This window comes from Heterodontus francisci, chromosome 33 (assembly GCF_036365525.1).
Source record: "Heterodontus francisci isolate sHetFra1 chromosome 33, sHetFra1.hap1, whole genome shotgun sequence".
NCBI classification, from domain to species: domain Eukaryota; kingdom Metazoa; phylum Chordata; class Chondrichthyes; order Heterodontiformes; family Heterodontidae; genus Heterodontus; species Heterodontus francisci.
Window position 1 is genome coordinate 52,100,440 of NC_090403.1, and position 16,461 is coordinate 52,116,900.

The following is a 16,461-nucleotide window of genomic DNA, read 5'->3' on the forward strand; positions in this document are numbered from 1 at the left end:
TAAGTGCTCTGCTATAAAATCTTTGATAATGGACTCTAAAATTTTCCCCACTACTGACGTCAGGCTGTCCGGTCTATAATTCCCTGCTTTCTCTCTACCTCCCTTTTTAAATAGTGGGGTTACATTAGCTACCCTCCAATCTGTAGGAACTGTTCCAGAGTCTATAGAATCTTGGAAGATGACCACCAATGCATCCACTATTTCTAGGGCCACTTCCTTAAGTACTCTGGGATGCATACCATCAGGCCCTGGGGATTTATCGGCCTTCAATCCCATCAATTTCCCCAACACCATTTCTCTACTAATACTGATTTCTCTTCACTAAACCCTGTGTTCCCCAACATTTCTGGTATGATATTTGTGTCCTCCTTTGTGAAGACAGAACCAAAGCATGCATTTAGTTGGTCAGCCATTTCTTTGTTCCCCATAATAAATTTCCCTGTTTCCGACTGTAAGGGACCTACACTTGTCTTCACCAATCTTTTGGTGGAAAGGTCACAGATTGATCTCGGATCTTGGAGGGGTAAATTATGCAGACAGGTGGTATAAACATGGCTTATATTCCTTTTGAGTGTCGGAGATTGAAGGATGATCTGATTCAGGTATGTAAAGTACTAAAAGGATTTGCCAGTGTATAGCTCAGTGATAGTGTTTGCCTGCTAACCATGTGGTTGCTGGTTCAAAATCAGGATCCGCTTAGCTTTCTTTAAGTGTTTTCTCTTGGAAATCATACAGTGCCTGCCTTCCCTGCAGTATTGTTCTCTCAAGTAGTATAGTGGTAATGTTACTGGATTAGTAATCCAGAAGCCTGGTTAAAAACATGAGTTCAAATCCCACTACAGCACCTGCTGAAATTTAAATTCAATTAGTAAAATGCTTGTTTCAATAATAATCATGAAGCTACCAGGTTGTTGTAAAAAGCCATCTGGTTCAGTCATGTCCTTTAGGGAAGGAAATCTGCCGTCCTTACCCAGTCTGTCCTACATGTGAATCCAAATTCAGCAATGTGGTTGACTCTTAACTGCCTTCTGAAATGGCTGAGAAAGCCATTCAGTTGTATCAAACTGTAATAGTTATCATTCAATGAGGTGGTTCACCACCACCTTCTCAAGGGCAAGTGAGAGATCTTGGAGTACAGGTCCCTGAAGGTGGCAGGACAGGTGCATAAAGTAGTGAAGAAGGCATATGGAATGCTCTCCTTTATTGGCCGAGGTATAGAATTCAAAAGTAGGATGTGATGCTGGAACTTTATAAAACACTGGTTAGGCCACAGCTGGAGTATTGCGTACAGTTCTGGTCACCACATTACAGAAAGGACATAATTGCTCTGGAGGGAGTCCAAAGGAGATTTCCAAGAATGTTGCCATGGCTCGAAAGTTGCAGCAATGAGGAAAGATTGGATAGGGTAGGGTTGTTTTCCCTGGAACTGAGGAGGCTGAGGGGTGACTTAATTGAGGTGTACAAAATTATGAGGGGCCTAGATAGAGTAGACAGGAAGGACCTGTTTCCCCTAGCGGAGAGATCAATTACAGGGAGCACAGATTTAAGGTGATTGGTAGAAGATTAGAGGGGACATGAGGAAAAACATTTTCACCCAGAGGGTGGTGGGTGTCTGGAATTCACTGCCAGGAATGGTGGTGGAGGCAGAAACCCTCAATTCTTTTAAAACGCACCTGCATCTGAAGTGCTGTAACCTGCAAGGCTACGGACCAGGTGCTGGAAGGTGGAATTAGATTGGGCGACTAGTTTTTTCAGTCGGTACGGAAACGACGGGCTGAATGGCCTCCTTCTGTGCCGAAATTTTTCGATGGCTCTAAGCTTTTTCTAATTAGGGATGGACAATAAATGCCTTGCCAGCAACATCCGCATCCCAAGAACAAATTTTAAAAAACTATTTCTGCTTGTTGGGGAATCAAGAACAAGGGGCCATCATCTTATAATTAAAACTGGACATTTCATGAGTGAAATTAGAAAGCATGTTTTCACAGACAGGATGGTGGAAATCTAGAACTCTCTGTGGATGCTGGGTCAGTTTGCACTTTCATGACTGAGAGAGATAGGTTTGTATTAAGTAAGGGCATAAAGGGATATGGAGCAAAGACAGGAAAATGGAGTTTAACACAGAGTAACCAAGATCTAACTGGATGGCTAAATCGCCTACTCTTGTTCCTAGAGCTAAGCTGTTCGGGGTGATGTCAGCAAGCACTTCTTCACATGGAAGTCCGGAACACTCATTCATCAAAAGCTGTTGAGGCAGAGGGTCAATTGAAAATGTTATTTTCAGCAAAGACATTAAGGGTTACAGAACCAAGACAGGTAGGTGAAGTTAAGATATAAATCCGCCATGATCTAATTGAATGGCAGAACAGGCTCAAGGAGCTGAATGGCCTCCTCCTGTTCCAGGGTTAAAGGGCAGGGGGGTTACCTGGACCAGAGAGAAATCCGATGAAGAGTGTAACAGAATTGGAGAAGGGAGGAGGGGGGCAGAGGGTGAGGATGTAGTTGGGAGGGAGAGAGGGATGAAGAATGTCAGAAAGAGAGGAAAGGGTGCTGTCTATGAGCAGAGAGCGAGAGGTGAGTGAGTGAGGAGAGGCCAACAAAATACAGAGTGGGGAGGGTTTGCAAAGCCAAAGCTGCCCAGGGGTGGGAGGTCACAAGGAGGCCAGAATGCTCCCCTGTGGACGGTCATGTGGCTAGAGTGTTTCTCTGTATGGATTTAGTCCAATGTCCAGTGCATGTGAGGCGAGGAAACTGGCTATGAAATGCAGGACTGTCTTCGCTCAGTCATTATTTGCAGGATGCTACATAACCAGTGGCCAGCATTAACTGAGAATAGAAGTCACAATGTGGGTCTTCATTTGACAGGGTAGCTCTCTGCCTCTGGGGTGAGGGTAGATTCCACTGAGCTGTACTGTTCACACTCTGGTTGCAAATCAGTGTTGAAATGACAGAGGTTTGCAATAGCACGATGTTTACATTCAGCAAATCAGCTGCCTTCTTGAACTGCTGCAGTCCATGTGGTGACGGTACATCCGCAGTGACTTTTTCATAGCAGTTTGGTACAACTCAGGCCATTCTGGAAGGTAACTAGGCATCAGCTGCATTGCTGTGGTCTGGAGTCACATAAAGGTCAGACTGGGTAAGAATGGCAGGTTTCTTTCCCTAAAGGACATTAGTAAACCAGATAGGTTTTTATGACAATCCAATAGTTATATGGTCAGCATTACTGATACTAGCTTTTTAGTCCAGATTTATTTAATTAACTGAATTTAAATTCCCCTGTTGCTATGGTGGGACTTGAACTCATGGCTCTCAATCATTAGTCCAGTTGTATAACCATTATGCTACTCTACATTTAAAAGAGCAAAGCGAAGTAGAAAGGTAGAGCAGTTTGGGGTCCAGAGAGTGGGATCAAGGCAGTTAAAGGCACAGCCACAATGATGTGGTCAAAGGAAAAGGATACACAAAAGAACTGAAGGATGTAGGAGGAGTGTAAGTCAGTTGCAGAGAAAGAATGGGGCAAGTCTAGCAAAGATTTGAAGACTAAAATGAGGATTTAAATTTGATATACCAGAGGGCAACAATCAAACATGGGTCAGCGGGGATTGAGTGGGACCTTATGCAGGGTAGGATATGTTTTGGAACTGTTGAGAGTTTATGGAGGATGGAAATCCAGAGAGAAGCATATTGGAATAATCAAGTCTAAAGTTGCACTAACATATGGCACCCAACATTGTACAAAGCTAATTCATGGACACAGTTTTCCTCCTGGGACATTTTCAGTCTCATTAGGGTTAATTTGGGGAGAGGGAAGGGGAAAACTGGCATTTTCCCATTGGCAGTGAAGGAACATGCAGGAAGCTGTTCACAAATACTCTAGCTCAGGCCAAGTCTAGGAGCAGGCCATGTTCCCAGCTCCTCGATCGAAGAATAGTCTGTGGTCCCAAAGGGGAACACAAATGGTAAGGACAAATGGCTAGTATGAACAAAGAATGAAAGCATACAAAATAATTAAAGGATAACTAGAGGCGTTTTGACAAACTCATTGACTACAGCTTCAGGGAGAATCTTCATTTCTATTTGGGACCAGGGGCAGCTACTTTGTGTGGTCTCATAGTTTAATGCTGCTTGTTAAATTACACATCCCTCCCTGGCCTCGGCCCCCCTACCACCCCCCACCTCTGTAATCTCCTCTAACACTACAACCCTCCAAGATCTCTGCGTTCCTCCAATTCTGGCCTCTTGCACATCCCCAATTTTCATTGCTCTACTATTGGTGATCGCCTTCAGCTGCCTAGGCCCTAAGCTCTGGAATTCCCTCCCTAAACCTCTCAGTCACTCCTTGAAACCTCCCTCTTTGATCATCTGTCCTAATAACTCCTTATGTGGCTTGGTATCAAGTAACACCCTTGTGAAGCACCTTAGACCATTGTTACTACGTTAAAGGCATTATATAAATGCTTGAAAGGCGAGAAAGGATCTTGTCTTCAAACTGTGAAAGAAAAATCAATGAAGATGCAGGAAGTCTATGGTTTATGTCCCAGAAATAACTGATCATCTAGACTAGCAGTGGTCAAACTGTGGCTCATCAACCCTAGCAAGCTGGCCTTCGAAAGTCCAAATGACTCCATTCTACTTGTTCTTATATTTCTTGAGCAGAAGTTTATCAGTTTGAATTTAGTAGCCTGAGGGTTTGGCGAGGCATCTTAATATTTTATACCTTTTTGATGGATAAATACAAAGTCACAACACTAGGTATGTTAGTATCAACAACTTGAAATATCTGCAGTTTAGTGGGAACGTTGATATAAACTTTATAACTGGCCTCCTGAGGATTGATGCTCCATCTCTAAGCATCCCACAAGCAGTAAAGACTTGGACTGAATGCTGAAAAATGCTGAAGGATTCTTCAGGATTCCCATGGGAAAAAAGAGAGCACTGATAATGCTGGAGTTATTTCAGCTATTCATGGAACTATTCATGGAAACACGCAGGGAAATCTCCTGAATTCTCCATGTGACATGTCACTCAGTTTGGACACCAGTCATGTTCTAGAGACACAGCTGTTTTCAGAATAATGGGCCCTATCTGTTGGAAGTTTGACTTGTGTTACATTCCGACTGGCACCCTGGAAGCTCTTGGTACAGAGGTAAAAGGGGGAAATTCATGCACTACTGCAAATATAACTTTTGGTCCCAGGACTCACTTTTTGGATAGTATCAGGTTTATGAGTTTAGTCTTTGAACATGGCCTAATGTTATGCAATGTTTCAATAGTCGAAATTACTGATCTTTTCTGCTTCAAAGCTTTGAATATTTCTTACAGCAGGGCTTTGAAGCTTGGAGCGCCTGCGAGTTCAGGGATGGAGGGAACAAGATTGAGGCCAAGGTAAGTGAGATCATTGCAAAAAGAAGTGGGACTAAAAGGAAAACTAGACTGGTGGTTGGAGGGAACAGCTTGCGGTCATGTTGGGGGAGGAGGAGGACGTAAGACCTGCAACAGGAAATATTGAAGTTTTACCAAGAGTGTAGATGGTCGGGGAAAGATCGCCAAAGCCAGGGTGAAAGAACTTCAAGATGGTATCCAGTGTTATCGAAGCAGAAACATCAACATTGAAATTCTGCTTTCCAATCCAAACTTTCAATGTTCTAAAACTTGTGGAATTAATTTTGAAACAAGTCCACTGAGCACCATGTAAAGACATCCAATTAAGAAGAAGCTGAGAGTATCAGAGCATCCATGGCATTTTTCTTCATGTTAAAATTACTTTGCAGTAAAATCCACTGTTATTTGATTGCTTAACGTAATTCCCCAGAAAGGGGAAGCCCCTTCCCAAATTTGGAATCTTTTGAATAATCTAGTATTCATTGTGAGTCTTGTGCCACAGTATAACAGGTTGGAATTATGCCCTCCCTCTATGTGATCTCAGATCTAGGATCCTAATAACAAGGTTAACTGCTCTTGACATTATCACCTATTAAAGTTTGTCAGGGTTTCATTATTTTGCTCAGGCCTTAGGCAGCCATGGCAAGGTGGCTTTTATTGCCCATCTCCTGTTGTCCCGGGGAGGTGATTGTCCGGGGCCTTCTCCTGGATCTCCAGCAAATCTTCTGGTGATGGTGTTCCCTGAACGGTGTTAAATAAGGAATTCCAGGAATATTGACCCTAGGAAAGGGTGGTGCTAAATGACCAGGTCAAGATGGAGTGTGACTTGGAGGTGATGGTGTTCCATAATAATGCTGTTCTTGTCCTTCTCGATGGTAGAGGTCACAGGGTAGGGAGGTGCTCTTGAAGTAATCTTGGTGAGTTGCTGCAGAATGTCCTGTAGAGCTTTGTATTCTGCAGCCACATTGCAGTGCTGGTGGAGGGGATGGATATTGAGTGCAGTAGCAATAACACTGATCGTGGGAACTGCAGTGTCTTGAACACAAGAACACAAGAATTAGGAGCAGGAGTAGGCCATTCTGCCCCTCGAGCCTCCTCCGCCATACAATAAGATCATGGCTGATATGATTGTGGCCTCAACTACACTTTCCTGCCTGCCCCCCATAACCCTTGACTCCCTTGTTGATCAAATATCTATCTAACTCAGCCTTGCATATATCCAATGACCCAGCCTCCACTGCTCTCTGGGGAAGATAATATCACAAACTAACAACCCTCTGAGAGAAAAAAATTCTCCTTATCTCTATCTTTAATGTGAGACTTCTAATTTTTAAACTGTGTCCCCTGGTTCCAGACTCTCCCACAAGGGGCAACATCCTCTCAGCATCCATCCTGTCAAGTCCCCTCAGGATCTGAGATTGGCAGAAAAAGGGCAACTCTGAGCTGAATGTCAACAAAGTAAATTGAAGCTTCTAAAATGGACAAAGTTAATTGTTAACAGGACTAAACATCTTTATGGTGTCTGTAAAGTTAGCATTGTAATGAATGAACGTAGACTGATTATTGGAAATCCAACTGTATCAGTTTAGCTTTTTTCCTCATTATCTCACTTCCCCTTCCTCTTGCCCTGTCTGGCTTCCATAAACAAGGATGGTGCCTTACATTCTCCTCTCTTAATCAACCACTATTAAATTGTGCTGCTGACACCAGTCAGTTTTTCTTCCCTCTTGAGATGAAGTCAAAGGAAGTTCAATGAAACTGCAGAAGTTGTTGAAATGTCATTACTGTCCTGTACCTTATGACACGATGAGTTTGAAGAGCAAGACTTGTTACTGAAGAGTGAACGTTTGCAAAAAATTATTATTCTTATCTTTCTGCTTTTGACTTCAACTAGGAGTAGTCCTAATTCCGTGAGTTAACTATGTTTCTATGTCCCTTGATTTCATGCACCCCACCCCCTTTCTTTAACCATATATCCAATCTATTCTTGAAATGTTGATCTCTGCTCCAGTGTTCTCTGCTTAATCATTATCTCTGGTAGTACATTCCACAACCTCTATGTAAAAGAAAAGATTCTGCTACTCTCTTATAAATCCCTTACATTTAATCTTTTACCCATGTTCCTCATTATAAACCCCTAAATTACTGGAAGCAGTCTGATTCTATCTACACTGTCTCATCTCTTCTTAATTTTAAATAACTCATCACCCTATAATCTCCTCCCTTTTAACAGAAACAGCCCCAGTTGCTCACAACATAAACGCACTGAGCTAAGGTCACTTTGACTATTATTCTTTCAGCTCCTTAAAACTGCTAGGCTCAGTCAGTCCTTTTGATGTAATCAGTACTCCAGTTTAAACAATAATAGACAACATAACAACTTAGAGAATGTTAATTCTTCCTTGAAAATTTTCAACCAAATGAAATACTGGCCTTTTCTGAGAACTTTGATCCCTGAAATCAGAGGAATAACAAACTTATGGAGTAGCATGAGCTTGTCAGCCTTGAAAGGAGGTGACTGAGAGGGGCATGACTGGGGTAGTTTAAACTTCTCATTCTTGTGTTCAAATCCCTCCATGGCCTCGCTCCTCCCTATCTCTGTAACTTTCTCCAGCCCAACAGCCCTGCAAGAACCCTCCATTTCTCCAACTCTCCCTCTTCTTCATCCCCCATTTCCTTTGTCCCACCAGTGATGGCTGTGCCTGCAGCCATCTTAGGCCCTAAGCTCTGGAATTCCCATGCAAAACATCTCTGCTTATCCATTTCTCTCTCCTTCTAAAGACATCCTGAAATTAACCTCACTTGTCCTAATGCCTCCTTCTTTGGCTTGGTGTGAATTTTATTGTCTGGTTACGTTTCTGTAAAGTGCCTTGTGACGTTTTACTATATTAAAGGCGCTATACAAAGGCAAGTTGTTGGTGTATGTAAGTTAACAAACAGATTAGAGAAGGTACATCTGGAAGATGACTTATGGCTGAACTGAGAAACTAGGACAAAGGGTCACAGGTTCAAACTGTGAAAAGGCAAACTTCGAACAGATATCAGGAAATGCTTCTTCACATGAATCAACACATAGTAAGGACATCTAGGTAGGATAAGATGATAGGATCATAGAAAATAGGAGTAGGAGTAGGCCATTTGGCCCGTCGAACCTGCTCCACCATTCAAACAGGTCATGGCTGATCATCTACCTCAATGCTATTTTTCCCCATTATCCCATATCCCTTGATGTCATTAGTATTCAGAAATCTATCGATTTCTGTCTTGAACATGCTCAATGATGGAGCTTCCACAGCCCTCTGGGGTAGAGAATTCCAAAGATTCAACACCCTCTGAGTAAAGAAATTTCTCACCTCAGTCTTAAATGGCCTGTCCCTTATTCTGAGACTGTATCCCTTTGTTCTAGACTCACCAGCCAGAGGAAACATCCTATCCACATCTATCCTGCTACGCTGTGTAAGAATTTTATAAGTTTCAAGGAGATCACCTCTCATTCTTTGAAACTCTAGAGAATACAGGCCCAGTTTCTGCAATCTCTCCTCATAAGACAATCCCGCTATCCCAGAGATTCGTCTGGTGAATCACCGTTGCCCTCCCCGTATGGCAACTATATCCTTCCTGAGATCCTTACTGTACACAATACCCCAGTTGCAGTCTCACCAAGGCTTTATACAACTGAAGCAATACATCTTTACTCCTGTATTCAAATCCCCTTGCAATGAAGGCCAACATACCATTGGCCTTCTTAATTGCTTGCTGCACCTGCATACTAGTTTTTAGTGACTCATGAAGAAGGTTACCCAGGTCTCTTCGGACATCAACACTTCCCAACCTCTCACCATTTAAGAAATATGCTGCCTTTCTGTTTTTTCTACCAAAGTGGATAAGTTCACACTTATTCACATTATATTCCTTCTGCCATGTTCTTGCCCATTCACTTGCCTGTCCAAATCCCCTTGAAGCCTCCTTGCACTCCTCACAACTTACACTTCCTCCTAGTTTTGTGTCACCCACATATTTGGGAATATTACAATTGGTCCCCATATCCATATCATTTATATAGATTGTAAACAGCTATGGCCCTAGCACTGATCCTTGCAGTACCCCACTAGTAACAGCCTGCCCTCCTGAGAATGACCCATTGATTCCTATTCTCTGCTTTCTGTCTGTTAACCAATTCTCAATCCATACCAGTATATTACCCCCAATCCCATGTGCTCTAATTGTGTTTACTAACCTCCTGTGTGGGTCTTGTCAAATGCCTTCTGAAAATCCAAATACACCACATCCACTGGTTCTCCTTTATCTATGCAACAAGTAACATCCTCAAAAAACTCCAACAGGTTCGTCAAACATGATTTCCCTTTCATAAATCCATGCTGACTCTGCCTAATCCCCATATCATTATTTTCCAAGTGGCCAGTTTGCTCATCCTTTATAATAGATTCTAACATTTTCTCTACTACTGACGTCAAACTAACAGGTCTGTAATTCTCCGTTTTCTCTCTCGCTCCCATCTTAAATAGTGGGATTGCATTTGCTACTTTCCAGTCTGCAGAAACCCTTCCAGGATTTACAAAATTTTGAAGGATAATCACCAATGCATCCACTATCTCTATAGCCACCTCCTTCAATACTCTGGGATGTAGCTCATCTGGTCTAGGGGATTTATCAACTTTCAATCCAATTAATTCTTTGAGTACTACTTTTTTATTGATACGAATTACTTTCAGTTCCTCATTTTTACAAGTACCTTGGTTCCCTAATATTTCTGGGATATTTTCTGTGTCTTCCGCCACGAAGACAGACACAAAGTAATTGTTTAGTCTCTCTGCCATTTCCTCATTCTCCACCACAAACTCTCCAGTCTCCACCTGCAGTGGACCCACATTCGCCCTTGTTAATCATTTTCTTTTCATATACCTAAAGAAGCTTTTACAGTCTGCCTTTATGTTTCTAGCTAACTTATATTTATAATCTCTTTTCCCTTTCTTTATCAATTTCTTGGTCCTCCTTTGTTGGACTCTAAATTGCTCCCAATCCTCAGGCTTACCACTTTTTCTGGTGACCTTATAAGCCACTTCCTTTGACCTAATGCAATCCTTAACTTCTTTTGTTAGCCGTGGTTGATTCACTTTTCCTGTTGGGTGTTTGTGTCTTGGAGGAAAGTATGTTTGTTGTGAACCGTGTAATGCTTCTTTAAATATTAGCCATTGCCTGTCTCCCGTCAAATCTTTTCATGTATTTTCCCAATCCACCATAGCCAACTTGCCCCTCAAACCTTCATAGTTTCCTTTGTTCAGATTTAAGGCCCTAGTTTCAGAATGAACTATATATCTCTTTCAAACTTAATGTAGAATTCTATCATATTGTGGTCACTATTGCCTAATTCTTCCTTTACAGCAAGATTAGTAATTAGCCTTTTCTCATTACGTAATACTAAATCTAAAAAGCCAAATCCCGAGTCGGTTCTTCAACATACTGCTCCAGAAACCCATCTCATACACACTCCAGGAATTCATCCTCCACAGCATTAATGCTAATTAGGTTTACCCAATCTATATGTAAATTGAAGCCGCCCATTATTACTGTATCGCCCATGCTACATGCAACTCTAATTTCCTGATTTATACCATACCCAACATTACCACTACAGTTTGGTGGCCTATAAACAACTCCCACCAATAGTTTCTGCCCCTTGCTGTTTCTTAGCTCCACCCGAACTGATTCTACATTTTGCTCCTTCGATCTAAGAACCTCTCTCACTAATGTACTGATCTCGTCCCTTATTAACAGCGCTACCCGACCTCCTTTTCTGCTCCGCCTATCCCTCCTAAATGAGAAATATCCCTGAATAGTCAGTTCCCACTCCTGCTTACCCTGTAACCACTTCTTCATCATGGCAATTAAATCATACCCATTTACCTCTGTTTGTGCTTTCAAATCATCTACCTTGTTGCGAATACTGCGTGCATTCAGATAGGGTGCCTTTAACTTTGTCTTAAAATTATTCCCCATTCTGATCCGATTTGATGTTTGCCTTCGTCTCACCTGCCTTCCAATTTCACTTACTACTTCTCTACTTCCCGTTACTAGTTTTGCTTCCCTCAATCTGAGCTCCCTCTTAGGTTCCCAACCCCCTGACAATTTAGTTTAAACCCTCCATAACAGCACTAGCAAATCTCCCTCATGGTGGAGTTAGAACCCCTGGAAACATTTAGCAAGCAATTGGATGGTCTGATTGGAGGGGAGGGGGAGTGAGGGGTGGTGGGGAAACTGTAGATATTTCTGGGTCAAAGTTCCCTTCTAATCCCTTTCTAGCCTGTGAACTGTTGTTGAGCTAGAACTTTCAGGAGTGAAATTAGGAAATATTTCTCCATTCAAAAAGTTGTAGAAGTTTTGGAACTCTTATTCAAATTGATGCTAGATCAATTGTTAATTTTAAAGCTGAGATTGATAGTTTTTTTTGTTAACTATGGATATTAAGGGATATGGGGCAAAGGCGGATATATGGAGTTAGATCGCAGATCAGCCATGATCTCATTGAATGACAGAACAGGCTTGAGGGGCTGAATGGCCTTCTCCTGTTCCCATGTTGTTTAAGGCCAATCCTCTTCTCTACTCTACCCAAATGTGCCCGGTTTGTTCATGCGCTAAATTTCAGAGTGGTACAGAGTTGGCAGCACATGATTTTTCAAATTTTCTGAGTCACTTGGTACGTACACCAGCAGCAAGGTACCGAGCCAACCACATGGTCCCTGTTCAGACCCTGGTCTGTGCTAAGTTAGCTATCCTCAAACAGAGCAAAGGCAACAGTGCAACCATCTGCTTCGGTCTCCTTGGGCTAGGGAGAGGGGTGAAAAACCCACCAGTGTCTCCCATCCTAACCATTATTTCGTGATTCCTCCTGGAAAATGTATGTGGACATTGGACGAGAACAGGATCTGATTGGCCAATGATACCACCCACAGTCGGATAGCCCGCTAACACTCACTTTCAAGATTCATGTGAAGAATGGTTGTTTGGGCAAAGTACAAATAGGGTGGCCGATGATTCTGGTACTTTAACCCATCTTGGGCCACCACCTTCAGAAGAGAGAAGGAACAGTTGAGAATTGCAGAAATGGCGCTACATAGTTTATTTGTGGGATAATGATAACCATTCCTAATTAAAGCAACATCATGCCCCCCCTCCCCCCAGCTGATGTGTAAGGTTATGGATAGTAATGGGATGACCATCTTAATCCAATGGGTCAGTGGTTAGTCATTGCTGGCCGTGTCTCTAGGGATTTGGCAGTTACCTAATTGAGATGGACAGACGGAGCTTTGTATGTAATTTCTGTGCTGTTGACTTGGTCTAGCTGCTGTGAAAACACACTTTTTAAAAAACGATGCTATGATTTTTCTCCTCTTGTATCATCCCTGATTTTTCTCCTGGATGTTACTCGCAGCAGTGACTTAGAGATTAATCTTCAGTCCTTGGAGATTTCAGGGCCAATCCTGGAGGGCTGGCCATCCTTAAGCTGTTGCTGATATCATCCAGTGTGTTAAGTCAAGATGAAGACACGGCCACTTTAAGCTGCTGTTTTTGATAACACCAGAGAGACAGGGGAGAGGGAGGTAATGGGGAGGAATAGCAGAGCCACACTGAGCTGATTGGCTGTCTGTGGTTTAATGCTTGAATCAGCTGATAATTCAGCACTTCCCAGTCCTCCTGATCCATCCCATTAATGACGCCACCGGGATTCACTACTCCTACAAAACATATAAATCCGAGGGAGAAAGTAAATGGGGGGTAACAAAGGAAAGTTGGTCAATAATTTTAAACCGAGTAAAAGGATAAAAAGATAAATGAGCAGGACATCTAATTAAAGCCAGGAGTGCACGGACTGGTGTTAAAGAACTGAGCAGGGGGCAGGTAAATGAAGGTGTACTGCAAGGCAGAGGACTGCAGCTTAATGCAGTGCAGTGAAAAACACCGTCCACAGTGTGTGTATGTGTGAAGACAGGTGGAATAGTGGTAACCATGGAGAGTGCTCGCTTCCTTTTTTAGGAATGCAGTGATATCATGTTGCAAAGGTCAGTGTTGTGAAAGACATTCAGCGCTGCCTCCCGGCTGTGTTGTTAGCTCAGTTCAACACCAAAAAAAAAAGCTTCATAAGTTGCAAAGGATAAAAATACTACGGGAGTTTCTTTTAAAACGGTTTGGCAGAGAGAATGTTTTCCAGGGCAATCATTGCCACTCAGATGGATTCTTGTAGATGGCTGAGCGGATTTCTCTTTTAACACAATATCTGTTGTGGTCCAGGTAAGATCTGGACTCACCTTAACTTGTTGACATGTTAGTTATGTGTTTGAGCAAGCAACTTTGGTCTTTCATGTTTGATTGTAGCTGTGGATTCACGGATCCTGTACACACTGTAAACTCCAGCACTGAGATTAACAAAAAGACCCCTGTTCCTCCGGATGTCTGTTATCTGTCTATTTATAGGTGTACAATCGTTAATAAGGATCGTTAACATATAGTTGTTAGCCCGGAGTGTGGTATGTGAGACTATGAATAAAAGAGCAAACACTGCCGAGTTTTGGTCACAAGCAGAACCTAAAACTTTTGTTACAGCTCAGAGTTCAGCAGGTAACAGTTACCCAGAAACACGTCGCGGGGATGGAACTAATCCGGGGTGTTCCGTTGGTTTTTTGTGCTCTGGATATCTGCAAGTGAGTCTCAAGTTGGAATCAAATTAGTTCAGAATATTTACGTACGGATTAACAGATACCTGGAGCGAGTTACAGACTGGAATCTAATTGAGCAGATTAAATTGTCTACTTGGATATATAGGATAATGCAGAACCAGGAGTGGATTACAGACTGGAATCTAATTGTTGGGTTCAGATAAGGTTACAAACCAGGAGATGGTATTTAGACCTCTTCTGAACCCTGAGGTTTGATCTATTTGTACATACATATACATGCATATGTGACATTAATATATATACAGATATTTGATCAGTCTCAGGGTGCACCCTGACTGTTGACACTGCCCCAATATTTAAAGGGAGACCAGCACATAACCTAATTCCCCCAATCGGTAGATATGTGGCACCTCAACACTACTACTGACTCTTCAGTTTGGGTCTTGAGACAAGAATCCCTCTTTAAATTCACAGTAACAGCAAGTGTTTCCCAACAATTGATGGCAGGATCTCAAAAACATTCTTTTTTTCCATTTTCCAGCTGGCAGCTGCATAAATAGACAATCTGGCTGTAGCTGGGGGCGTGTGGGGATAGTCCTCTGCAATTGGAAAGGGGGAAAGGTTGGTGATTGGAAGGACTTGGTGGGGGCAAGCTAATGATTAGGGCTGTGGAGGGGGATGGGGGGGGAAGGCTGGAGAACGGGGGTGGGGTGGGTAGGGGAGGCTGGAGATCGGGGGGTGGGGTGGGTAGGGGAGGCTGGAGATCGGGGGGTGGGGTGGGTAGGGGAGGCTGGAGATCGGGGGGTGGGGTGGGTAGGGGAGGCTGGAGATCGGGGGTGGAGAGACCAAAGCCTTCATTGAGGGAATGGCAGGATCACTATTGCTGCTTCTAGCCTATAAGCAGTGCTCAAAGATTCACTTACCTCGTGAAGCTCCCACCTCCCTTTCATTGCTGGCTTTCCCAACCTTGGGAAATTGAGCTTCCAGTCGCACTGTAAGAATCTTGATGTTAAATATGTTAATAAAGGGTCCACAGCGGGTTCCTCGGGCATCCCGATATCAGCCGCCATGACAGAGGCAACGGCCATATTTGGGATGCGTTTTTGTATTTGAGTCGTTAACCTCCCCCATGACCCTCCTGCCTGTCATTGGCATCACCAAGCTGGAAGAGGTAATATTGAGGCTTTAGTGCCAGGAGTTCACATGGGTTGTTTAAGGATTCCAAATCGACCAGCTCTATATTTATTGAGAATGAACTTGCATTGGATCACAACAAGTGCTGTGTCTGGAATACACTTGGAAACAAGAATCTGACTCTCTTTGAAATCTTGTAAAATTGGTCCTTCACCTTTTTAAAGGCTATTGCAACATCTAACTGGAATAATGATGATCTCATTAACTTCTGCTGCTCTGTCACCTTGTGGTGAAAGTTACATACAATGACACCTATGTTTTGTCCAGGAATATTATGGGATATAAAATATTCTTTCGTGTGACAAGTCTCAAAGGTCTGGAGGAGTTTGTCACATGACAGGAAGTTTATGCCGGAAGTCCACAGTTACATTGTGCCATCTGAAGGAAGGACCAGTATCATAGTGATATGTTGGGAAACATTTCCCGTTTATGTCACTTTTTTAAAGAGGGATTCTCACCTTGGAACAATTGTGAACTGTGAGGAAGATAGTGTAGCACTTCAAAAGGACATAGACAAGTTGGTGGAATGGGCGAACAGGTGGCAGATGAAGTTCAATGCTAAGAAATGTGAAGTTATTAACTTTGTTTGGAAGAGCATGGAAAGAAACTATAACATAAAGGGAGCAATTCTAAAGGGGATGCAAGAGCAGAGGAACCTGGGTATTTATGTGTGCAAGTCATTGAAAGTGGCAGGACAGGTTGAGTGAGTGGTGAATAAAGCATGCAGTATCCTGAGCTTTATTAATAGGGGCATAGAGTACAAGAGCAAGGAGGTTATGTTGAACTTGTATAAGACACTAGTTTGGCCTCAGCTGGAGTATTGCGTCCAGTTCTGGGCACCGCACTTCAGGAAAGATGTGAAGGCATTGCAGAGAGTGCAGAAAAGATTCATGAGAATGGTTCCAGGGATGAGGAACATAAGGTATGAAGACAGTTTGGAGAAGTTGGAACCATTTTTCTTGCAGAAAAGAAGGTTGAGAGGAGATTTGGTAGTGATGTTCAAAATCATAAGGGGTCTGGACAGAGTGGATAAGGAAAAACTGTTCCCATTCATGAAAGGATTGAGAATGAGAAGGTACAGATTTAAAGTGATTGGCAAATTTTTCCATGCAACGAGTGGTTAAGATCTGGAATGCACGGCCTGAAAGTGTGGTGGGGGCAGGTTAAATCAATTTATCTGAAAAGGGAG

General features: G+C 42.8%; 1 protein-coding gene across 8 annotated transcripts in view; it reads left to right on the forward strand.

The window, feature by feature from the left end:
- The window catches only part of LOC137348206 (SRC kinase signaling inhibitor 1-like), a 348,246-nt gene that overhangs the window by 43,255 nt on the left and 288,530 nt on the right, over positions 1-16,461 (forward strand). For 7 of the 8 annotated variants that reach the window (XM_068013559.1, XM_068013562.1, XM_068013564.1 and 4 more), the window contains exon 3: positions 5,326-5,388. In XM_068013559.1, coding sequence (XP_067869660.1) covers positions 5,326-5,388 — 63 coding nt within the window. The remainder of the gene's footprint in view (positions 1-5,325; positions 5,389-16,461) is intronic. The other variant, XM_068013561.1, reaches the window with a different exon arrangement.